Raw genomic sequence first — 26585 nt, 5'->3', positions numbered from 1 at the left:
TCTATGATAAAGTTGGATGGCAAAGCTAAAGCTGCTAAAACAAAACAATGAAGATTTATGACAAATCAATGTAAAGTATCACAATACATATTTCTTGTCTGATGAGTCTACCATCAAAAAGCTTTGAATATATGAACTGGTCAGAAATCACATAGGCAGAGGGTTCAATTGTCACCATCAATTGAGTATCTGAATATAAGAACGACCCAAGTCCATGGAAGACCATTTCGAGTAAACTTAAAAAAACTTCCTATCTTTTTTATTTGTGCAATAACATTTTATTTAACTGTGATGGGAAGGCAACATTGTATATACAAATTAGAACATATTATATTATTATGACAATTAACATTTACATTAATTGTGGAGAGGCCATTTTGTGTGATGGACTTGGGTCGCTCTTTGAATCATATACATGATATTCTGCCATAGAGATGAGAGAAGGATGGGAGAGGGCGCTATAATATGAATGTAAGAATGACCCAAGTCCTTCAAATTTACATTTATATAAGAATTAATTCATTCATTTCAGGCACTTCCGGGGGTAATTACGATTTATCATTTATACACAAGATGAGTCCATGCATAAGCTACAATTTCCCATGTCAAACTGAATTTGGCCAAAAATTGGACTTGGGTCTTTCTTATATTCAGGTCTTATTACATCGTCTGATGCTTGTCGCGGATTATGTATGAAATACCAATGAAGCAAAGAAATATATATCCCTATAAACACAAGAAAAGGATACAAAATCCCTAATATGATATTACCCGGTATTAGTTTTACTTGTTTGCACATGATCATCATTGGTGTTTCTATTTTTTCTTTCTTTTTTTAAAGTGATTTCTAGTTGATTTCTCTTCAAAAGTCAGTTTGATTCAACAAAATTGGCAACGGTAACGTCACATTAAAGTGCACTTTTATATCGTCGACCGTACTATGTTAGCGAAGGGGCCAACTCTTATTTTAAGTATGGCGTTTACCACATACGCGACGAATTAGCTTGCTTCCTTAAATTCGACGCACGCACACTGCATGGATGAGGCGCCTTTCGCATCTCCGTTCCCCCCTTCAACTTCGCCCCGTCCTCGGCCAGGGGGTGTTGGCCAGAGGGCTGCAGCGAGTAACCCCGCTCGTGGCCCGACTGACTCACACGTCCGGCTTGGTGAGTCGGGCTCGGCATGGACGGATATCACTCACCTTCGAAGCGAGAGGAGTTTAGACGCGATTCAAGACAGCAAGAATAATTTACTAAAACACGATATATAATCCTGTCTCAGATAATAATTCATTATGCAATAATAAAGTTAGGATTATTACTATTAGTTACTAAACATCGACGGATAATTTGGATAACACCTTGCCCAACACGAATGACTTTACCTTAGTACAGAATTACATTCATCGATTAATTCCTCGTGGTTTGATATTGCAAGAAGCTTCTTTTTATTTCAATCACAAAACCGAACTTGTTCACTTTGTGAGTACAGGTATGTCATGAAATACATACTTAATTTAAAGTATTCATATCTTTTACATTATGATTCCATCTACCAGCTAATGATTCGCTCTCCTCAGTTTCAGCTACATTATGCTCGTTATGGCTTGATTTAAAACATAATTAACTTCTGCATTTTATCTAGTATTATTTCTGTATTTTATTTAGTAACAATAATATATGACCTTTTTGTTTGTTTTAATCGGTTCCCCCAGTTATATATGGTCTAAAAAATTTCTGTATTTCATAGTTCCCCTAATCTGATCTATCACGGGACCTGCTGCTTACAGGCTTGCTTTTACGCAGGCCCCATCATATTTCTCGCATTATGACCATAGCTCAACTCTCATGTATACAGACCTTGTGTTTATACCAAGACAAACTTTTGTACATTCTGGTGAAATTAGATCTAATGTCATTTTTTGTATCATTTTCGTATTGTATAAATACACTTTTTGTGATATTTGTGAGAAATATGAAAATATATTTAAATTGAAATTGAAGTTGAAATCAAACCTAGAGAGGATCAACTAAGATATCAACGTCATGCACATGTTGTTGTTTTTTCTGCCTTCAGCAGGATCAATAGTTTAATGTCTACAGTCCATTACATTTCACATTTTAATCTGAAAGTGGCTGTCTGATAACGACTTGGAATCGTCATTTTAGGATCAAAAGTCAAAACACTCTGTAATAATATGTACGGGATGCTCTCTATAACCATGCATAGCATTTTTGCATTTCTTAATTTAATTTATAAGAAAACTGAAAGGAGTGATGGTAATGTCTTCATCTAAGCTAATAATCAAACCGATGACAAATAGTATATTACAGAGTAGCATCGGATGATAATAAATGTGATTATTAATGTAAGCAGTAACGCAGGTAAGGCCTATACGATTGACATGTACAAAAAAGGTTGTGATTTCATGAGATTCCTAATGGGTTTAGTTTATCTAGTCCATTTTTTCCGTCACATCCCACCTGCTCCTTGTATAAAATACATGCACGTGTGTGTGTGTGTGTGTGTGTGTGTGTGTGTGTGTGTGCAATGTGAAGAGGCAAACGCGTACAATTTGCTAGACTGGTTACTTTGATATATAAGCTCATAAATGCTCTTTCTTTTAGAATTTCGTTATACGGTTATCAAACAATCATGAGTCGACGCGTCTGCTTGGGTGTACGGAAAATTAAACGATAATTAAATCATAAAGTATTTTGTGTGCCCAAGAAATGAGAACCTACACTGATTTTTCCAAATAAGATATAAAATACGACCTGACATTCAAGACACTTTACAATTTCCATACAAGAACAAGAAGTGGCCGTATGTCAGAGTATTGTTTTCAACATGTTTAGGGAATCAATAACAGAACTGCTACTTAGTACCTACTTGACACGAAGACAAACACCATGAACACTTACATGAATAAATAAATCTCTCTATATAATCATAATCACTTATAAATGTGCATGTCTACTAGAAACCACGCACCCCTCCCCCCCCCCCCCCACACACACACATACATACATACACATCATTATATGATTAAACAGTATTTATACACTCTTAAAACATCCGAGTCAGATCTGACCCGGAACTGGGTCCGTTGGGATCACACACCTTTCCGGTTCAAAAATGACTTGGAATTTGGTCATAAAGACCCCAAATGGGGTCACCCTGACCCAATTCATGACTCTGCATCGGTCATATGTGACCCCATTCCTTGTCAATTCTGACCCGGAACAGTGTGTGACCCCAACGGACCCAGTTCCGGGTCAGTTCTGACTCGGATGTTTTAAGAGTGTATAGCGTCCAAGTCGTTTATCCTTAGAAACATTCAAAGGCGCTCGGCTCCCACAAAGTGTCACACATCATTCACAAAGTTGCTGAAAAAAGATAAAATCTTCAGTTCAGACTTGAAGATATTGAGATTGTTGCAATTCCGAAGGGGGACTGGTAGAGAGTTCCACAGACGTGGCGCAACAGAAGAGAAGGCTCTATCCCCATATATTTTTAGACGGGTAGTGGGAACATGGAGAGTCAGTCCAGTACAACGTAGTCATAATATACATACATTAATATGCTACCAAACGCACAAGTTAGATAAAGAGGTTTGCATGCACGATTGTAATATGAGTCATGTGACCTTCAATACAGTATCAACTCAAAATCGACATTTGCTGTTTCGTCTTGAGCAAAGCCAAGATGCCATCATTCCTTGCTAAAATTCTCTGTGGACAATCTTTTTTCTAAGTGTAGGTTCTGGTAAACATTTAAATGAAGTGATTTCTTGTCGACTAATCATTTGCTGAAGTAATCGGATACTAGTAGACAGTGAGCTCTAATACAAGACTTACACGCATTTTTAGACTGAGCGAATGTAATGTTGTGAATAAGGACGGTGTAAAGTAAGTCTAGATATGACGACTACTCACCTCGCTTACAAGCCTTGTGTCGAAAGATGGCGCAGAATCACTAGTTTCAAGTTACTTTATGCTACTCAGCTGTGGTGTGAATCTTGATGTGCGTGCGTCTGCGTGTGTGCGTTACTCTGTGTGTGTGATTCGATAGCACTATATCCGATGAAGACTTACCGCGCACTCGTTCCGACTCCCCGGATTCATTTTCTGAGTTGACATTCAATCATCTAAGCGAGTGGAAAGAGTTTTGTTCAAGAAGAAGTAGGCAAAATGGTGAAGCCAACGGTATTCTCCGTTGACCAGGATCCGAAAAAGAACAAACAAACTGACGTGCATCTGATAACTGTGAAAGAGGTAAGATCAAGGGTTCATAATTTATTGAATCTAATCAACTTTTTGTGTTTAACAATCGATACTTCCTATGTCTGACATTTACATCGTTAATATATCACTGCTTGATATGATGTGTGTGTGTGTGTGTGTGTGTGTGTGTGTGTGTGTATGTGTGTGTGCGTTTATGGCTGCGTGCGAATGTGTGTGTGTATGCGTCATAATACTGTCATGTCATGCGCATTCTGCCATGATGTAAAAGGCTGAGAGGATAAGCTTTAATGATTTTTCTTACCAATTAAGAATGACTGCGATTAAGCGTAATACAGGGAGCGCAGCATCTGCAGATCAGCAGATTGTGATCTTTAAAGCATTATTTACCATTGGCAGATGAAACAAAAACCCAGCTTTAGTGCTTCAAAATAGTTCTGAAATGTGGGTTAGGGATAGAAACAAACAATGTATACTAATCTTAATTATGTCAAGCAATGTTAAGTTTTGTTAAATATACATATGTGAAATAGTTATAATGAATTTGTTTCTAGACTAGTTACCGTCTACAGTTATGATTTAGTAAGAACAATAGTGATATTTCCTTATTTTTTAGGCTTTATTCTGAAATCTTTATATGGTAGAATGTTTAGTGATACAACTGACCTACACATGTGCATCAAATGTATATAATAACTCGAACACTTTCTTAAATCACCGCTCCCAATGGTAAACAATTCCTTTAAAGAATCACCGAAATCTTGTCATTGACATTACAAAAGCGAGCCTTCTTCGGCACCAATAAGACTAGTTTTACATCAAACAAGTATAAAAGAAACATATCACAAAAAAAAACCTTCAGAAATGTCATCTGACATAATTTGACAATTGTACTATAAAATGTTATTGAATACTCAACATTCATGAGGGTGTACAAAAAGTCCACAAGATCAACTTTTTTTTTTTTTTTTTGGGGGGGGGGGGTTGCACTAATCCAGTGAAACGCTTTAAAGTTTTTAAGTAATTTATTGGTTATTCTTGTTTAACTTTTTTCGCATGTGATATACGTGCAGTTGTTTATATAGTGATAGTTTGTGTTATAAGATTTCAAATCAAATATTTTCCTTGAGATTGTGTTGACTTCGGAAGGTGAGCACTTTAACTCATTGCCCTAGGTTCCATAATTAAATGCAGTATTGGTATTAGTCATATCACTATAATGATACAATGCTTAATATACCACCATGAGATAAGATAATCGTTAGTTCTTCATAATATTATTATGAAGAACTAACGATTATCTCATCTCATGGATTATACACCTTGATGTTTTGCTTTTATATATCTATCTATCATATATATATATATATATATATATATATATATGATAGAGACAGACAGACAGACAGACAGACAGACAGACAGAGACGGAGAGAGAGAGAGAGAGAGACCTACATGGTACTTATCAAAGCCATGCACATGTATGCTTGTGCCACCATTGATATATTCATTTCGTGCTATAACATAAAATCTGATCTAATGCGGTTTTCTGGGACATTCGAACCTACGATTAGGATCGTCTGAAGAAAGCTTCATCTGGATAAACCACGCCCTTTTCGACCTTCCATGTTCACTTTGGAGATTTGGCCCCCTTACCAGACGGCCGTCAATGATTTTCAGAGTGTATAAAATCCAAATTTAAAAAGAAAAAAGATATTGGGGACTATAAGTGCTAACATAACAGGAACAGCAGAACTTAAAAATGTTATTGCTTTTAATGCCATTCGAATTAAGTCAAAGCACAACTATGCAGTGTTAAACTGCTAACAAGGTAATCATTTTTAAAGAAATTCCACTAAACCCAATGAATCTTACTATGAAAATAATGACAGTAGCAATAATGACGACCATTAAGAAACTAAAGGATTTACACAAACAATAACAGTCCTTGTCATACTAATCATAATCATTAAAGAAAAAACAATACTTGAAAGGACTGGGTAGTTAATGAAAGCTTGATCACTGCTAATACCAAGGGATTACTGGAGATTACATTACGTCAAGACTTAATGCCTTTGACAGGTGACAGATTAATAATTCTAACAGTACTAGCTCTTCTTCATTAACTTGTTCACGACATTCAGAGAACTTTTGTCTTGGCGTTGAATGGAGGAAATGAACAATGTATTAAAACGTTTCAGAAAAAAAAAAGAAATATATTCTAAGTCGTTGTTGAATGTCCTATAGATTAAGTCATAAAAGGATAACATTCGCACATCGCCATTGTGGTTGGTTGTACAAAGTCAGCGTGGTATCATTACAAGGACTTGCAATGCGTAGAACGAAGGCAAGCAAAGCCTTTAAACCTCGAGAGAAGTGTTTTCAAAATGCCATAACGGTGTCTGTGTCCTGTGAGTGTACCATAACATGTTATTCATTGTGTATGGTCACTTGTGACTTTCTTATCCCCTTCTTTGCTTGGGGCAACTGTTTGGGAAAGCGACAATTTTAAAGGATTTTGTGGCCTTTACAGGGATCTCCAGCAAACATGAGATATATAATCTTGTCTCAAGGTTCGGAAGGCGTTGTCGTTTGTTTTCTGTTTTTTTGCTGCGGGCATCTTACACTGTACTTAAGAAACTGAATCTAATACGTTGAGATGAGAGTTGAAAGCAGGCTAAACATCAATTACCCAATATACATATTATACACCCACAGCAGGTTCAGGCTCAGGTTTATTCACACTTCCTTAAAAAAATCAGCATATAACAGAAACAAACAACATTACAAACATAAAAGGCTATGTAAAAGCATTATAGTATTACAGCAACATTTATGAGATATGCGAGAAAGCAAAACAAAAAAAAAATGGATAGTGTTAGAAGACCAGCAGGTAGAAGGCACAGCCTCATATTTAAGCCTGTCTCTGAAAAATAGATACATACACAAACCCATACTTCTTGCATGAAAAAAAAACAAACAACAACAACAAACATACAAACTGATGTATGTTTACCTAATGCGAACACCTGTTACGGCTCATCAGTTAAGTCTTTGATTGTTGGTGTTATTGTTGTTTACGTAATCCGTCGATCGACATGATAAGGCATGATAATATCGATTGTTTGAAGGATCGTTCGTGAGCTCCCTCCAGTCCCTGGCAGAGCATCATGGGAAGGAGAGTCAGAAAATTGCTTGAGGTTTAGACAGCTCTCACTGCTTACTTTTGAGGAAAATATTTGTAAACATGTATTTTGAAGTCGATATGTAAGACGAGATAGACTTATTGTCTATTTTCCCCTCAGTCTGTATGGAAGAAGGCCCCCCCCCCCTCCCCGAAAGAGCAATGGCAACTTCATTGAATTAAATTAAGACAGTAAGAAAAAAGTAATATCGAATGTTATGACGTCAAAGACCCAGCAACACTTGAAAGGACTTGAAAATTACAAGCATTTGATGCTGTTATTTGTTTTGCTTTGATTCCGTTGGGTTTGGGTTTGGCTTTGGTTTGATTTGGATTGGTATACAAGAAGTTTTATCTGTTTCGGTTTGGTTTGATTTAGTTTGGTATGGTTTGGTAAGCATTATTTTTGATGTGGCTTTGCTTTGGTTTGGATTGGTATGGTTGGGTTTGACTTGATTTAGTTTGGTTTGGTTTTGTTTGGTTTGGTATGGTTTGCTTTAGTATGGTTTGATTTGGTTTGGTTTGGTTTGGTTTTTGGTTTGGTTTTGCTCGATTTGGTTTAGCTTAAATGGTTATCTGTGCTTTGTGTTATCTTGTTTGACATTTATTTTGGGTTATTTTTCTGCAGCTTATGTGAATATAGTCAATTTTAGATTGTGGTGCACTACGACTGTGTTATGTAACCAATTAGTATCGTCAAATCAGGTCTTTTGAACCACGTAAGAATGAAGGAACGAAGGTAAATGTAATTATAAGGATTGCATGAGCTAACGTGCACGATTCGACAATCAAAACAAGTTAGAATGGCTTCCGATCAGGTGCTATCACGCTACAGTTCGTTATAACGTGAAGAGGACGGGAAACATTAATTAAGATTTCAGTCGAGTGTGGATGGAACATTGGAGATAAGGACATACAAGAGGGCCAAGAGAGGAGGAAAAAAAAAGGAGAGATTAATGTTAGCACTATAATAGGCTTCGATCTAAGAGAATTCATGTGAGGAAATTACTGTTTAAACATTTCTGTGCCAGGGACATTAGACAGTGTATTCACGACGTTACTAATAGATTCCTATATAAGCGGCCGGTTTCCAGTGCCAATCTGCACTCAGAAGTTAAACTTCATGTAAGGACCTGTTCCAAAGCACTCTGCCAATTGAGTATTGCGGATTTAACTTTGGCAGCGATGGGGGAAAAAGAATATGAATGAAATTACACCATTAAAAGTACAGTGTATACAGCAGGTCAATCCGTTCCATACGGGAACCTGTTGGGCTGTGTATTAAGTCTATGGGAATTTCAGAAATCAGTACGAAACGGGTTAATGTAATGATGTGGGTTGGAGAATGAGTCAAACACGTCCCGCCTTTTGTTCGTTCTTATTCTCTACAGTAAAGGGTCTGTGGTAGCATTCTGCGGTAGGAACACGAACCTGGGAAAACGAAGAATACAACAAACAGGAGAAAAAAATAGGCCAATGTAGTCAATTAAGACAAAAACAAAAACAAAAACAAAAACGTCTCATAGTTTCGCATCTTTTTTTAATCTTTTACTGAGCGTGCTCAAATTGACTTTCTTATAGCAGACATTCTCAGCAGAATTCCCACAATCTTAGCTCTGAATAATGATTACCTTTTCTCCTACTGTCCTAATTGTAAGCTTTACAGGTTTGCAAGAGATTTGAACCTTTGCTAAACAGGGTAAAAACAATGAAGTTCATGCAATGAAATACTTTGTTAAAGTATGTATATGACAAATCAATGAAATTTAAAGTATAAGGTCATTATCAAAATAGAGAAATAAATCTTTTAATGATATTGTACTCACGATTGCACTCTTGCATAACAAGAAATATCTGTTTTTACATTCTATTTAAATGATCACATGTTTTAATTAGTTTCTTTTTAGCAGATTAAATCTCAACCTATTCAAATATTTGTAAAAATAGAGGTAACTGGTTTTATATCATGTTCGTAAGAAAGACGTCTGCACTCAAGTATTCAATTCATTTCAGTGGAAGGCTTCGGTCTGACGGCATTGTGTTTATCCTCCTTACCACTCGGCAGATGACCCTGTCATTTACGTCATAATAGATGATTCATAGTAACAATGTTCACGGAGAGGAAGTTGGCTTATGTATCACTTCCGGGTGACGAGGTATAATGATTGCAAAGGGGGCAAGTATTCATCGGACGGAGTTCAATGAATCAACTCAAATAAATAATCTGCATGTTCGTCCAATTCATAGACTTGAATAATTATAAGAGTGTATACTCCTTTTTCTTCTTTCTTTCTCTCTCTCTCTTTCCCCTCCCTCTATCTTTCTCATTGTTCTCTATCCCTCTCCCCTCTCCTCTCTCTCTCTCTCTCTCTCTAATATATATATATATATATATATATATATATATATATATATATATCTAATGTATATGTTGTAGATAGTGTGTGTGTGCTTGTAAACACAAACAATGAAGGAAAAGATTGCATTGTTACCATCCAACAATATCTAATCGTACCTAATGTTTGTAACCAATCAAATATGCATACATTTTTAAATCATTATTACTTGAAATAATTTACCATGCAGACTTTGTTTATTTCTGTCTCACGAATTTGCCGAGGGAGATTGCAAGTCATCCTTTGTGTAATCAAATGCAACTAAGCCCTATATGATCTTTCGACAACATTGGAATGAGTAAAGTACAAATAAAGCAACGTGGCAGTCAACTTTTCTAGCATTCATTTAGTAAAACCTTAATCTTATTCAATGATCATTAAGCATAAAATGTGCTTACATAAGTAGAAACAGGTATGTATTAATTATGCCTGTACAACTATAAAATCTTAAGGCCAGACGTAGCATATTATGCTACAAGTTTTGTCATGATTGGTTTCTTGACGATTCCTCTTTAAATACACAATATCCAAATTTGATGATTTGTGTTGAAATTTCTAAGATATTACTGAGTTATTGACTGTATGCAATAGGTCACTAATCAATGTCAAAATTATTTCTCGTAGTATGATATTTCCATGTGAGAATTCATTGCCATAAATACAGTTCTACAGATTATAATTCTATTATTTTTTCGGTGAACTATTGCATCATAGGCCTACATGATTCCCTTTTACTTTTTTATTACCAACAAAATAGAGAAAACACAAATCTTTATGCTATAATAAACTGCCTGTATGTAGTCCCGCCATGGAGAGTTCAAGCGTATATAAACTTTTGCCCTTTCACTCTATTATAACATTTAAATACTTCCCGAAATCACGTGGCAAAACTCGGTTTGACAGCTGGTTCAACTACTTCAGGGTGTCCCTACAATCCCACAATCCCATCTACATCCGGTTGATCTTAGAGACGAATATCACATTTTGGGCAAACTTCTGATGAGGACATTTTGAGAGCTAGAATAAAGAAGGCTATAGTGACAAAAGAAAAACTCCGTAATCTGCATGCTTCTACGTGGTGAAAATATATACAGTGGAAGCAAAGAATTCACAAACACAGATTGGTGATAATGGTAACAATCATTATTAGCATGACAATTATGATAACAGTGATAATGGTAATGATAACAATGGCATATGGTATTGATATTAAGTTTGTTTTTACTACTATTACTATACTACTATACTATTAAAACTATCAACTATCAATGCACTTTACATTAGTACTGCACTTATAAACAAAATAATTTATAAAAGGTCCATAATAGTAAATTGCGTGTACACTCATTTGATAGTAATGATGATACATTCATAAAGCGCATAATAAGCACCTGCTTCTCTGTACGCTGTACAATTAAAACACAAACTATACACAAACAAACTAATGACTAACCAGTGTAACAGTCAACAGAATAGATACATTAATTAACAAAAAGGGTAATTAATGTTTATTTTATGCAAGTAAGACGGAAAAGGTAGGATTTAAGAATGGCTTTGACTGGATTTGGAATATATCAGATGTGTTTGATAACAAAATAAATTCTACAAAGCAAATTGCTTGCTCACAAAAGCTCTTTACATGACCAAAATGAAAAAGGAAAGCTTGCATGCTTTTTGCCCGACATTGTGTTATTGAATTGCTTCTTCTTCTTCTTTTACACTTTCTTATATATATATATATATATATATCTGCTAATCTGAGCAGGTCTTAAATAAAATTCATCAAAAATTCAAGTACAATATGATAAAAAATTTAGGATCGTCGACAATGAAATATTAGCAAGCCCTTAGGCATTTATTTGAATGTATTGTTTACCATTGGGAGCAGTGATTTAAAAAGCAAAAAGAAATGTTCAAGATATCACATTTGATGCATATGTGTAGGTCTGTTGTATCCCTAAACATCCTACCATGTAAAGATTTTGCTATAAAGCCTAAAATATAAGGGGATATCACTATTTTTCTCACTGTAGACGGCGTTTTCTCAGAAACATTTGAAGAGTTTGTTCGCAAAACCAGCACGATAAGTCCATATTTGCCAAATGGAGGTATTTGCGATTAAAGGTCAAGAAAAATAAAGACAATAATAAGAAAATTTTTGCTTCTTTTGACCATAACTTCAAAAATGTACCTTTATATGTAGTGACCAATATATCATTTAAAAGGTATCATTTTGTACTTTTTGACAGAGACCGTACTTCAAAATCTTCAAAAATGGACTTATCGGTTTTTGCGAACAAACTCTTAATTTTATTATAACTATCGTTCATTTTGTACATTAACGATACGTAACATAAACTATATTGATTCAAATTTTTTTGCATTGGTTGTTTCTATCGCTAATCCCCATTTTCGAATTATTTTGAATCACTGAAGCTGGGTTTTTGTTAAATTTGCAAATGGTAAATAATGCCTTTATTTAGCCGTTCAGACGGATCTAAAAAACTAATAACTCATTGTGGGTTTCTGACGTATTGACATCTTTCCGTCCCTTTTCATTAGGTATATCCGCTGTCTTGTATACAACTGCATGTTTCTGTATTTGTGTTTTACCACTTATCAGAGGTTCCGAAAGATCGAGGAATTCATCACGATGTGAATTTCCTTTCATTCTGGACGATATGTTTAATGGAATATGGACAGATACGATAGACACATTGATTGTTGTCTTCCTATAACCATTCACTCTTCCAGACTAGATGTTTGCGTATGAAAAGCGAGCGAAGGCATTTTGGAATTCTTGACACTCTGTCTTGTCAAGATGTACAGATTATTTTTAGGCTAGGATACTTAAAAAAATATATTTTCAGCAAATAATTCAATATCTACTTGCTACGAGCTCACATGTCCGAAAACGTGTCTGTCAGATGTTGAGCACAGCTCGGAAAAGTAACCAAAGATCCTATAGGCTACCTCATTATTTTCTGTAGTTGCTGTGCTACTGAGCATATAGCGTATGCGGAATCATTCTAGATGTCCGTGGCTTTACTGTCGCTTCCCGGGATTATATGATTATTTCTTTTCCATAGTCTAAGCTGTTTCCCCTTATCACTACAGACCGTCCATAATTCACAATGTATAGGTCAACTGCGGTCGATCAGTGTTAAGACTTGCTGGATACAACAGTGCACAATGCTAGTTGCTCTCATCGCATGCAACAGACAGACACACAGACACACATACACAAACACACTCATACATGTGTATTTCAATACAATGCGTGAGCTATAATATGCAGTGTAAATATGATATGCCTGAAAGTGTTGAGTATTAGTACGAGTTCATTGTACAGTTCACGAAAATTAAAGGAGACCTCTGGATATCATTTTCAGACTTTTACGTAATTATGATCAACTATAAATACATGTATGGGTGCAGAGTTTCAGAATTTGTAGTGATTGGGATGAGGAATAGGAGTGTTTTAGCAATTTATAACAAATCACAATGAACAAAGACGATAACATAGCAGCCTCACAACAAGAATGCAGAAGTAGGGGCTCAAGGAAGCAGAACAAAAGAAGAAGGCATACATAAATTCTACACCGGTGAACTTGTTAAGCACGTGGTATTACATTGCTACATTTCTGAAATGTGTGAGGCTCCTATGTCATCATTTTTGTTCAGTGTAATTTGTTTTGGGGTTTTCAGAGCATTGATTTCTCTGCTCAAGGACCACAGTAAATTCCACAAATCTTTACATGGGGCTGTTGATTTATGTACTACAGTATTGTGAAATTATGAAAATCGTCTGGTATGCCCCTTTAAGAGCTCTCTGCTAGGGTGCGTTTCAAAATTTGATTGTGATAGGCGCCTGCAAAAAGACAAACGATACTTGGTATCGATCGCAGACTGCGTCTCTCGTCTAATGTCTCAGAGTGTAAGATATCGATAATGCGTGAATAAAGAGAGCAATATCGTCACTATCAAAGTCACGTAACACATAGTCGCCCTCATTCTGATGTGCATATTACACTGTTCATGTAATATGACGACGAACCAAAGGCTGTTTACTCGAGTACAGTAGAGACTTAACATGTTACATTACAAGTCACATGTATACTCGGGCAAGCGTCTATGGGAAATGCGTGATACGAAATCAAACCGTCCTCAACGGGTTGTAAGCACTGCTTGAAGATATGAAACATGAAATGATTTTTCAAGCTTTCCTACAGGTACAATCTTTAGAAATACAAGGAGAAAGACAAGATAATGATCATAATCTAAAATGAAAATAATTATGATAATAATAGCGAAAACAAATGGAAGTTTCTGTACCGGTTTCTCTTATCTGAAAATTTCCATTCATCTTACGTAGGAGCATCCCTTTATCACATCTTTTTCACTACACACATACAACTAGTTTGTTTTCTTCTATATAATTTGTTTATTATGAATTGTTCCTTACTTGTTTTATCTTCCATTCTTACTTCTTTTTAGCGATTTCAGCACTTCTGTGGATATAGCACTGCATTACCATTATGATCATGATGATAATGAGTACTATTATTATCGTTTTTACTGTTCTTATCATCTTCACTATCATCAACGTGTTTAAAGGAAATAATATGCCATTAACAACCAAAAGAAATTTGAGCCTTTCTTTAAAGGTGTTATTGATAATGATCATAATAATGAATAATGATATGATAATGATACCAATGTTAACAGGTGTTTGGTGGGGGCTCTTGTGATTCTTATTACCAGGATCAGTGGCGGATCCAGAAGGGGGCGCAACCGGCGCACGCCCCCCTTTATTTTTCGCTAAAAACAAAAGAAATAAAAAGAAAAAAAATGAAATGAAACCCGGAAGTGGCACCAGAAATATTAGTCACGCCCCCCTCCCCCTTCACAGAATTCCTGGATCCGCCCCTGAGGATGCCGGATTGACATACCATAACAAGCAAAGGGAGTGGATAGGGGTAGATAGGCTGCTGAATGGGTACACAAGAAGCTCTATGTCGTCCTTGAACTTAATCTTAGACCATCGGGGCACTGTCACTGTCACTGTGCACGGATAGGTGGAAAGTGTCGGAATTTCCGGCCAGAATACACCCAGTCGGTCGTGCCTTGCAGGTGGCTACCGTTGGGTCCACTTTTGGTCGGCTGCTTGAGGTAGATAAGACACAAAACCTTGAAATGTTACCAAGTTTGACTTAAGTCAGCTAAAGAGAGGGGGCTGTTGTTGGGGGGGGGGGGGGAAGAGAAAAAGAGAGGATATGTGTAGAGTCTTCGTTCATAATCAATTTAGTTTTGTTTTTCTCCAGCGAGGTGCGAGGGTTTGCTATATCCATTCTTTACAAAGAGAGGAAATCTTTCGCACGAACAACTTGTATGTTTGTTATCAGATACAAAATTCTTTGTGTAATGAAAAAGCATCGTTTTGATTTGGAAGAAACAGAATATTTTACGGATAGTGAATCGGGTAAGGAGCTAGGGCTATTAGGAAGCTTTGGTACTTACTTTTTTTTTCGTCCTAATAACAATTATATAGATGTTACAGTGATGACAATAAGGGCGTTCAATGTATTGATTCAAGATTCAAGATTCAACTTTATTTCCACTTCCATCAAATAAACAAAGAAATTATATACATTGCATATGTACAGGATAATTGTAAAGCTTACAGAACATAATTTGACAAAGTACACATGAAAATGAGAAGTAGATGCGATTACATCTTTGTTAATAAAGCGTATAATACAAGTCAACTAAGGATGAGGATGGAAGTGGAGGGTCCCACTAAGAGACAGAGCTTGTACGATATGGGACCCTCAGAAAATACACAAGACAGCAATATAAAACAAAATAAACGAACCGATGTCAACTGACATCAAGATGATTGGGAAGAGAAAAAGAAAGAAAAGGAAAAAAAAGAGAGAAAAAAAGAGAAAAAAAGGAGAAAAAGGGGAAAAACTACAGCACGTGCCATCGTGGACGCAAGCAATCTAGATTCCATAATGTAAAATAAGTGATAAAATACAAGCTGGATTGAATGTAATGCAAAACATTTTTGCAAAACATTAATGCAAAACAAAATGTAATGCAAAACATGATTGAAATGATGACGATAACAATTCATTGGCATCATCATTGTATAACGGTAACCAATGTTATCACCCGCGATCTATTATCATTAGTACAGCCATTTTTGTATCCATGTACTAAGTGAATCTAATCACAGTGACCCACTGCCTCTGTATCAGACATTCATACTTCCAGCATGGACGAAGACACGCATTCTCTTACCTCTTGATCAAGGAGGACATCGAGGCAGATCAGCGAAGCGGACGGAGAATCGAACCCGTGACCTCTTGTCTAGGCATTGCTAAGGGTCCACAGGATCATTCTGAGCCACTTTCTACCACACAAATTTGTTTGCGGGCATATCTAATAAATCGACTAGGTTTGCTGAATCCTGTGGGATTGTACGGAGGAGAGAATTCGGGAGGCTCATGGGTAAAGGAGAAAGCTGATGCGGGGACTGAGTCTTAGAAAGAGGAGATCTTCAGAGAAAGAAAGATCAGGTCAGGAAATAAGGGATAGAGAAGTTGGCTTTGAGTAGAGAGAAGGAGAGGGCATGGGGTTACATGTATTATGGACGAGAGAGGGTAAGGGAGAGTACTGACGGGGTGGGGTGGGGTGGGGTAGGGGAGGGGTAGGTCGGAAAAGAAGGCAGAGTTATCCGGGAAAGCAGGGAATAGAAAATTGCGTTGTATCAGACGAGAGATAGATGCAGTGCATGGCATGCGTTGTAGAGGGTCTATTCATCTCTACCACAAGATAGAAAGAGAGAGAGAGAGGGGGGGGGAGGGAAGGGGGGTGTAAGAGTCTGAAAGAAACTCGCTGCTCTCAGGGAATTTAAAAAAAATGAAAACCTACATAGCCTACACAGATGAGAAGAATCCGGAAATGTCATCTGTGAAGTGATTGCACGGACGTATTACATATTTCATGTCTTGGGGCAGGTTTCTCTTTTCACCAATTGAAAAAAAAAAAATGCGTGTCTTTTCATACCTGCATCGATGCCAAAGCAAAGCTCCAGTTCTCAACAATTGTTTTTTGTTGTTTGTTTTTCAATGAAAATTATTCGTTATCTCTTCATCTTTCATGATATATTTATACCATGTTTTCTTTTCGACCGTGTCGTAGATTGATTCATTTACGTTTTTGCAAAATGAGTATGTGTCGAGTTGACTTCACAAGGCGAGTGCTGTTGTGTTCGGGCCTCCCGTCCGGGTCAATTCGATCCAGGGCAGTCCGATCACAGAGACCTATTGTCATGATATCGTGTGTCCACCACCTGTTGTCTGCTCTGTGTCGTCACAATGCGATGACTGCAAGGCTGTCGGCTCTATTGTATAATGGATTAGGCAAGGATACACAGCGTTTGACATAGATAAATACATTAAAATACATTACAATACAGTACAATTCAATTCAATACAATACAATACAATACAATAGTACGATACTGTGCATCTACACACTTGTATTGAAAGGTGACGTTCTACTAGAGCATTCGTTACTTGTTTCTACAAGCCTCTTAGTTGCAGTGCAAATTGTCAACATTGATTTTAAGTACTTTGTTTACGATTGACGAGAAGTCTAAAACTAAAGACACAAATGGATGAACACAAAATACTCTTTTGGTATAGACCTCCTATTCGTGTGCACATTTGATTCGTTATCGATAAATAATGGGCAAGTGTGGACAGAGGGTGTAATGGCAGTCTCCAACAATTTGTTTTTCATGTTTAAATTCTCATTCGACTCACTGCCTCTAAATTTCACAAATCAGCAAAGAGTTTACAAAGTCAAAATCACACTTGGTTCTCGAGTATAGAAGAGATGAATTCACTGCAAGTCAAGATGGGAAAAGTTTAAAAATTTACCCCAAACTGTCCACAGGTTGGCTAGTGCCGAGTTATAGATCGAATCCTTGAATATTGTCATTACATTTTACTGTTAATAAAACATAATGTTTTCTTTCGGTCATGTCAGGTAAGAAAGGTATGGTTTTACATTGTTTTATCTGTCCCGCCCCACCCCAACCCCCCAAAAATTGATTTTCAGATAAACGCCAAATCCGTTGCAGTTTACTTATTTACCTTGAGTTCATGACATTGGCGTTGGACTGGACACCATTGTAAGAGAATACTGCCATAGATATGATCATCATGATGATTCTAAGCTGACAATATACTATAACTTTCATTTTCATTACGTTCTTTTATTGTTTCCCTTAAACTTTCTGCAAAGACGTTAGGCCCTACTTATTTACCTGATGCCTGAAAAGAAACAGACAGACAGGTGGAAAAACAAAGTCTTTGTGTGAGGTATAATACGTATCTAATCATTCAGATTCCTGAATGCCAGCGTTAGTATTTAGCTTTCTGTTTGTAGTTGCCGACTGATTACTAGCTACTCTGATGATCGGGAACAAAACGAAAGTAATGGTAATAATGGTTATAACAATGTCGTTTTCAATTTCTTTTTCTATTTTTGTTTTCTACAAACGATATCAAGGGATAACATAAGCGTCAAAATAATGGTGTATTTTTGCAACATTGTAACATAGTAACAATGACTATATTACTTCAAAAAATCAAGTGATTACGATCATGCCAAGAGCAAAAAAGAAAAAAAAAACACACGAAGAATATGATATGACGACGGCAGTATACTGCAAACCGAGCGTGGTGTATCCTGACAAACGACCTGGTGGCAAGACTCAACACTGCTGAATACATAACCCATATAAGACTATACAGGAAGCAGTTTGGTTGTTATTTTTCCGTTGCTACTAGCAACCTGATTATGCAACATTATTTATAGTACTTTAACCTGATGTTCTCGTCATTTGCGCTATGACGCATTTTTTGTGTATCTCGCTAAATGCTTCAATGTTGTGTGAAAACAACCCCGAAATCATAATCAGAATCTAGTATGTATTCCTTTTCATGTGTTTAGTTAATCTTTTTTTTCTATCTTTGGGTCAAAAAGAAAAAAAAAGTCTTGGCTTCATGCGCTCAATCACGCTTTCATTTCCATCGTATCATCTTGTATCTTTTTCTCATACTTTGTTTTTAACCACGCATATTTTCAATATTGGGATAGTGATAATGAATATTAGGAGAACTCCTACAAAAAGATTACGATATCTTACAACCGAAGTGGTGCTATTTCAGACGACTCGCAAAGCAAATGCTCATTACACACGATATCCTGGGATACAACGCAAGAAAAAAGGGGGAAAATAAAGATTTCGTCATTGTAATAATGTCATAGTACGCATGGAAACCACCAAGAGAAACAAAGTGAAAAGTTTGTTTGCAAAAACCGATAAGTCCATATTTCCCAAATGGAGATATTTGCGATTAAAGGTCAAGAAAAATAAAGAGAATAATAAGAAAATTTTTGCTTCTTTTGACCATAACTTCAAAAATATACCTTTATACGTAGTGACCAATATATCATTTAAAAGGTACTATTTTGTACTTTATGACAGAGACCGCACTTCAAAATCTTCAAAAATGGACTTATCGGTTTTTGCGAACAAACTCTTCAAGTGTTATTTCCCTGCTCTATACATTACTGTCTACAGCAGGAGAATTAGGTTAAGAGCGACGCAGTTGTTCAGAAGATCACGATTTACAGATCAAAGATAACCACATGACCAGCTGAAAGACATAAGAACGTCCTTTCGTCCTTGTTGGTTAGTTTCATTTCTCGTGTTCTTACTTTCATCGAATGCGTTTGCACTCGATTTAAAGAGCATTGCCCCGAATTCTCTTAACCTTTGATGGTCTACGGCTTGTTAACGATTCAAATTTGAAGTGAAAGACGTACACACAGATCACACACACACACACACACACAAACACACACTCACACACACACACAAACATACACACAGACAAACACACGCACACACACACACACACACACAAACACAAATCCTGTTTGCATGCCCTACAATTCACAAACATGCGAGTAGCTCAGTAGCGTACGTAACCTGCTTTAATTACATAAATTGAAAATGTATACGTTTACAACAAACTTTGCCATTAACGACGAGACGAGAATACTTGTCCCAGGCCTGCCCGACATGAAAATGTCTGAATGTATGTCAAATTAAATTAAATAGTATTGATCATATTCAGTGTTTAGGCAGACTTTAATTGCACACTTCTTTATCAAGATATCGGGATAAACTCTATGGCCTCTCTGGTTATACTGAACTATAATGGGTGATGTCATAAAGTGATAAAGGCACTTTATGCAGAAGAACAAGCTTTGCAAACAACATCGAAATGTTTGATAAGAGCTCATCATTATGAAGTCTTCATCAGATAGAGAAAGATTTCTCAGTAGGCACATTCTCAAAATTAATCCCGGACTAGCCCCCATTTTGACAGGGACTCACTGTAAAACTTGCCAGATCCCGTTATACGTACACCCTACACCGTGAATGAGTCAGGCTCGTGCACACCGTTCCCCCTCGGTGTCTAACCGAGGTCTTCTTGACAATGTTACCATGGCAACCAAAACAATAATCTTGATCGAGGTACTCGTTGAGTCAGCAAGTCGGGATTTGGCCAATTAGCCTCTCTTTCCTTCGCACTGCCCTGTTTCCCCCTCTTCTGACACCCCTCCCCCCCCCCACTACCTCCCACCATAGCTGTCACCGTCACATTTCACGCGGTTAGCAGTCCTAATTTACTCATTATATGGGCGAGTAGCAGGGAGGCACGCTTATACTAAGCCCATAAGGACAATTCACATTGGCAAGCTTTCACAAAATATCCGCCAAAGAGCCGTTATATCTGTCACTGAAGTCAATAAAGCAAATCCTCTATCTTGTGATGATAGAGTCGCGCCTAAAGTAAATCAATGAATTGCAAGGAAAAAAGGAAAACTATTGTAAGATTTATGTTTCTTCTACCAGTCCAGAACTTCTTCTTCTTCCTCTTCTTCGTCTTCTTCTTCTTTTCACTAAGCAGCTTCTTCTCCCCACTATTGTCATAATTCTGATTACCGGTAATTATTTTTTTTATCACAGTTGGAATTATTGTTATTATTAGGACCTAATACAATTTTTTTGCAATTTCATTTTATTTTTTTTTTTTGGTTTTACTTTTTTAGCTCTTCATCATTCATTATGTTACTGTCGTAATCATTATTTCAGTCATTATTTTGAACAAATCATTATCAATTATCGTATAACGAATACTGGCATTATTGGTACAAGTATCAGCAATTGTTATTGTCATGATTCCGATCTTAAGTAGTTTGTGCTACTGTGAAAAATGTACAATGGTAGTACAATTTAGAATTTGAACCAAAATTTGGACAATTGAATTTTAAAAGTGGATTGCATCTGTCGCAAGACGACATGACTTTGGACAGAGTTGTTAATGACGCCAACATGTTAAACACCATAAATCTGCGCTTTTGCTTTTATTTTTGCTTTTTTATTGGCACCCTGATCTTTAATTTTTGTCTTCTGGATATGATAATTCGCATAAACTTTATTTCTGCACAGTTCGGCCGGTTTCCGTATAAGATGAGTTGGTTTTGTTCAAAGTCCATCACAGCCCATTTTGATTTGATTTGATTTGATTTGATTTCTGATTTTTTTTTCATACTATATAAGTCAAATTCAAAGTCAATTGAACGAACTATGATCACAGTATAATTTGAATCTGACAGTTAAAACAAATAAATTGTTAATTCAAATATCCAATATTTCTTTCTAACACAATGCAAAATGAAAACAATGTCAATTGAACGAACCATCTTTTTTAAATCTGACAGTTACAAAAAATAAATGAAGAGTTTATTCGCAAAAACCGATAAGTCCATTTATGAAGATTTTATAAAGTACGGTCTTTGTCATAAAGTACAAAATAATACCTCTTAAATGATAAATCGGTCACTACATATAAAGGTACATTTTTGGAGTTGTGGTCTACAGAAGCAAAAATTTTCTTATTATTCTCTTTATTTTTCTTGACCTTTAATCGCAAATATCTCCATTTTGGCAAATATGGACTTACCGGTTTTTGCGAACAAACTCTTCAAATGACTAATACAAATATCCAATATTTCTTTCTAACACAATGCAATATGAAAACAAACAGGCAAGATTTTATGCACATATTTATGCAAACATAGGATCCCGTATAATATCTGTCGTCCAAAGACAAGAGCGACCAACTCTGGATGTAACAGAAATACAGGAGACCGTCATCATTCAAGCAAATGCTTGACGAGGACAATGGCCTCGGAAATTATTGTCTAAACAATACGACATAGTTAGAATGTAATATTCAAGTCACCACTCACTTACTGGCGATAAAGAGAGAGAGAGAGGGGGGGGGGAAGAATGAGGAAAAACAAAAAGAAGAAGAAAGAAAAGAGTGCAACGGTGCATTGTGCAGAATGTGAAGTGTCCATAGCTAACAATACGCACATCGTAATCTTCACCTTTGATAATCGTCAGCCTTTAAAGACGCGGAACGAAGTGAAGAAGAGGAAGAAGAAGGAGTAGAGGAAAGAGGGGAAAAAGATTAACAGGAGGATGGAAGAAGGAGAGGGAGAAGGAGCAGGAGAAAGCGAAGCGGAGAAGAAGACAAATATGGAGCAGGCAAAGAACAAGGGGAAAGGGGGAAGGAGAAGAACAAGAAGAAAAGGGAAGAGGCGAGAACAACACGATTGCCTTCGGAATGGAGAACGCTGGACTGCCTGAAAAAAAAAAATCGTGCAATACAGAAAGAGAAAAACAAAAAAGAAACGGAGGGGGAGAAGAGGAAGAAACGATTTTATTTATGTTTTTATTTATTTGTTTACCAATTTACTCATTCAAGTATTTATCTATTTATTTATTTATGAATTTATCAATACTTACATGTTTATGCATTTATTTGTTATTTATTAATTTATTTATTTATTCATGTATTTATATAGTTATTTATTTACTTATTGGTTGTCTTGCTTTTGATAACAAGGGTTATCGCATGGCAAAGACAAGAGATTCCTAATTCGAGCCCCACTGGCACCACGTGGAGACCCTCGTAGCGTCTCCTGTCTGCATAGAGGCTAACAATCTGTCTCTGGGATAGAATGACAGGCCTTGTGTCTGTGACAGTCGCATGCAGGGATAGGTCAAACCGAGTACAAGTTAATAGGAGAATCATTTAAGGTTGAAAGTGACTTTCGTGAGTAGAATAATATCGAACAGCCCAAACAGTCAATGATTATTATCATCATGCACTAAGAAAGTGACAGAAACAATCTCCCATAATATACAAGCGTACACCATTCACCATAATCATTTCGTGGAAATTTGATAAGCATAATGACGCTAATACCAAATTTCGATTCTCCAACTGTTTTTAACGTATAAAAACCAAAAAATACCAAATGGCATATTCAAGTTGGCAACTATCGAAAACTTAGTACCTCGTATCTCCTTAGGAACAACCAACACAGGAAAGTTTTGACAGTCTAGAAGAATTATATGTGGAAGATTTTATTCAAATTTATTTTGTCTGAATCCAACTTTTTTGTGAAGGAGTATGCCTATCTGTAAGGCATATTTGAAGACTTATGAGGTTATTAACACTTTGTGTCCAACGGGTTTTTTTTTTCCTGTCCATTGGCTCGTGACTGTGTGAAATTTGTGCTTATCTGGCTCATTGGCAGAGAAAGGGTTAATGAAATGATAAATGAGGTGAGCATACAAAGCTTTCAGATTCCAAGACATTCTTTTCTTTTCTGTTCGACTTGAAAAAAACAAAAACAAAACAACAAAACTTTCGCAATAATTTTGCGCGTTTGATACCACTGATTTTTACTCAAGTTTGTTTATTTTTTGTATGGTTTCATTTTTCTGTCGGATAAGATGACTGGATACTTCATATTAAGCTGCACTATTAAAGTTACGAACGACTTACGAGCGACTGGTGATCAGTTCTTGTGGTGAATTATTGAAATTCTAGTAAGTATAGCACATCGCAACTGATCACCAGTCGCTCGTAAGTTGTTCATAACTTTACGAACAGCTTTATGAAACACCCCCCCCCCCCCCCCGGGGGGGGGGGGGCATTTCATGAAGGAACTTGTCGGATAAAATATCTGACAAGTCAATTATATCCGACAAGTTTTGAGAAATTCTTTAGTCTGATTGGCTGATTTCTCTGAACTTGTCGGATATAATTGACTTGTCGGACATTTTATCTGACAAGTTCCTTCATGAAATGCCCCCTGGTCTCCCCGGCCTGTTGTCTAGTTCTGAGTGTTTTGGCGGACAACGTCACCGGGTTATGCACTTTACTCTCTACACTGCTCTATCACGATACATGAATGAAGCGGGATCATTCATTTTCTTTTCTTTTTTTTCTTCTTTTTACGGTTGTGACTCTCTCACAAAGTCAACATAAACATAGAAGTGAATTTTCGTTCTCTCTTCAAGGATCCCATCTAGCTTACTGTAGCGAGTTCTTGAGAGAAACTCATTGAATTTACCAATACAGACACAATTCTTGCCTGTGTAATAGACAAAATTATTATGGAGAAGGACCGAGCGACACCGACTTCCTTTTGAGTCGCCTCAAGTCAGTCAAGTGAATCCGCGAAAGCTCCATCGGTTCACGTTGTCATGCTATGGGAGGGCAGCAGACACAATTTCGAGTTGATGACAAAATATCAAGGATTATGATTCAACTTCACAAGCAAACGCACACACATACACACACACACACACACACACACTCTCTCTCTCTCTCTCTCTCTCTCTCTCTTTCTCTCACACACACACACACACACACACATACTACTTTCTGGATTTAATGGCAAATTTCACTGACTCCTTCACGAGCTCATAGAACAACAAACAAAATAATCAAAGCGAGATAAGAGAAATTTAAAGAGCAGCATATCTAGTATTAAATCCATAATAATGTTCGATGCATATCAGTGAATCAACACTCCGATAATGTGTATGTATGTGTATGTGGTTTGGTCCAGCTACCATGTATAGTTGGAAAGGGACATACAATGTATTTTGCTTTCACTTGTAATTTATTGTTTGTTTCGTTTTGTGTGTCGCTCTTTCTCCAACAGGTGGCGCCCTATAAGACCGGCTTTGATGACGAAGAACCACTCATCGCAGCCAATTCGCAGGTGTGCACTTTGCAGAGGTGCGCCTGCGCACTGATCATCATCCTGGTCGGCTTAGCCTGTGTAATCGGAGCAGGAATTGGGCTCTACCTTCATCTCAGCGAGCGAAACGAACCAACACTTATCGTGGCAGAAGGTGGACACCCTGTGAGTGATGCTAACACTAGGGGGCGGCATTGAACATACTGTAGCAGCAGCAGAGCCGTATTACTGCTCTGTTTAATAGTTCTCTTTTTGTCGCTGTTGTCGTTATTGTGTTGCCAAATCTATTAAAGGGATAATTGCCATTTGCAGATGAAACAAAAACCGGGTTTTAGTTTTTGGCGGACTAATGCATGTTCGCTTACGTTAGGACCTACATCTAATTTTAAAATGTCTACTTGTATATTCGAAATTGCAGTGATAATCGTAAATGGTCTGTTACCTGCCAAGCGGAATTCATTGCAATTGTATGTAATGGATCCATCACTCGATAGTAATAGCACGCTTTATACTTTTGACAATGGAAAAATAAATTGTGCTCGTCAATCCTATTGATTAAAGGACAGGACCTACGAAAAAAGAGAGAACAATAACTGACTACTACTATTCTTGCAAATTATGATATTGTATTTAACTTTTATAATTGAATAACCGCCACATCAGATCAGTAAATGAGGGAAAAAAATTCAACTTTGTAGTCATAAATAATCCTGTGCTGAAAACAACTTTTCATTTGCCCTTCTTTTGCAGTATGGCAATGACGCCCTCTATCCGCCAGATTTCTACAGGCCTCCGGTTCGAGTCGGTGGCTACTTTGAAAAAGAGATGCCTGACTTTCACCACGGCTCTAGGAATCATTTGTTTGAACGATTTCGCCCACGACCACCCTTCCCTGGTAGATATCCCAACATCCGAATCGGTGTAGATGCACCCCCACCACCACCTGTACCCGATCACCGCCCCCATTTCCCCGGCAATCACCCCCCTCCATACGCTCCTGGACCCCCAGCGCCTCCACCCAATGAGGGCGCTTTCGCTCATGACGCCATAGAGCCACCCTTTGGTCATGACGCCATCGAACCACCCTTTGTCCACGACGCCATAGAGCCACCGGTGGTGAAGGGGGGTTCCCCGAGAAAGGAGTTACACGAGAGGCCACAGGGGCCCCCGGGCCCCTACGGACCGTACGGGAGGAAACACAAAGAAGGAGGTCCCATGAGGGAACGTGGCCCCGGGCCTCATCCAGACCGTCACCATGGTAGCCGGGAACCAATGCGTGTGAAGGAGCACAGGCCATCCCACCACGGGGACAGAATGCCGTAATAATGTACGAATTGCCACCCCCCCCCCCCCCTCCCCGCAATACACTTACCGCTCCTATATTTGATATTAGCTTACAAATGAATAGAGATTATAGATTCCTTTCAGGGTTGCCGCGTTTTCTGTCAGCTCTGCGATGTGTATCAACCCCACAAACATAAGAAAACATTGGAAAACACAATCGATAATTATAATGTTCATTGATCTTGACAAGCG

At 37.3% G+C, this 26585-nt stretch overlaps 1 protein-coding gene across 1 annotated transcript; it reads left to right on the top strand.

The window, feature by feature from the left end:
* Positions 1–4193: 4193 nt before the first annotated feature.
* Positions 4194–26372, top strand: LOC139720215 (uncharacterized). Its single transcript, XM_071631580.1, has 3 exons — positions 4194–4277; positions 25011–25214; positions 25800–26372. The coding sequence occupies exons 1-3, from the start codon at positions 4194–4196 to the stop codon at positions 26370–26372; spliced, it is 861 nt and encodes a 286-aa protein (XP_071487681.1).
* Positions 26373–26585: the final 213 nt, after the last annotated feature.

Source organism: Diadema antillarum, unplaced genomic scaffold, assembly GCF_040938485.1.
Source record: "Diadema antillarum isolate AM-2024a unplaced genomic scaffold, OU_Dant_1.0 scf00000010, whole genome shotgun sequence".
Lineage (NCBI taxonomy): Eukaryota > Metazoa > Echinodermata > Echinoidea > Diadematoida > Diadematidae > Diadema > Diadema antillarum.
This window is presented reverse-complemented; position numbering and strand designations above follow the sequence as displayed.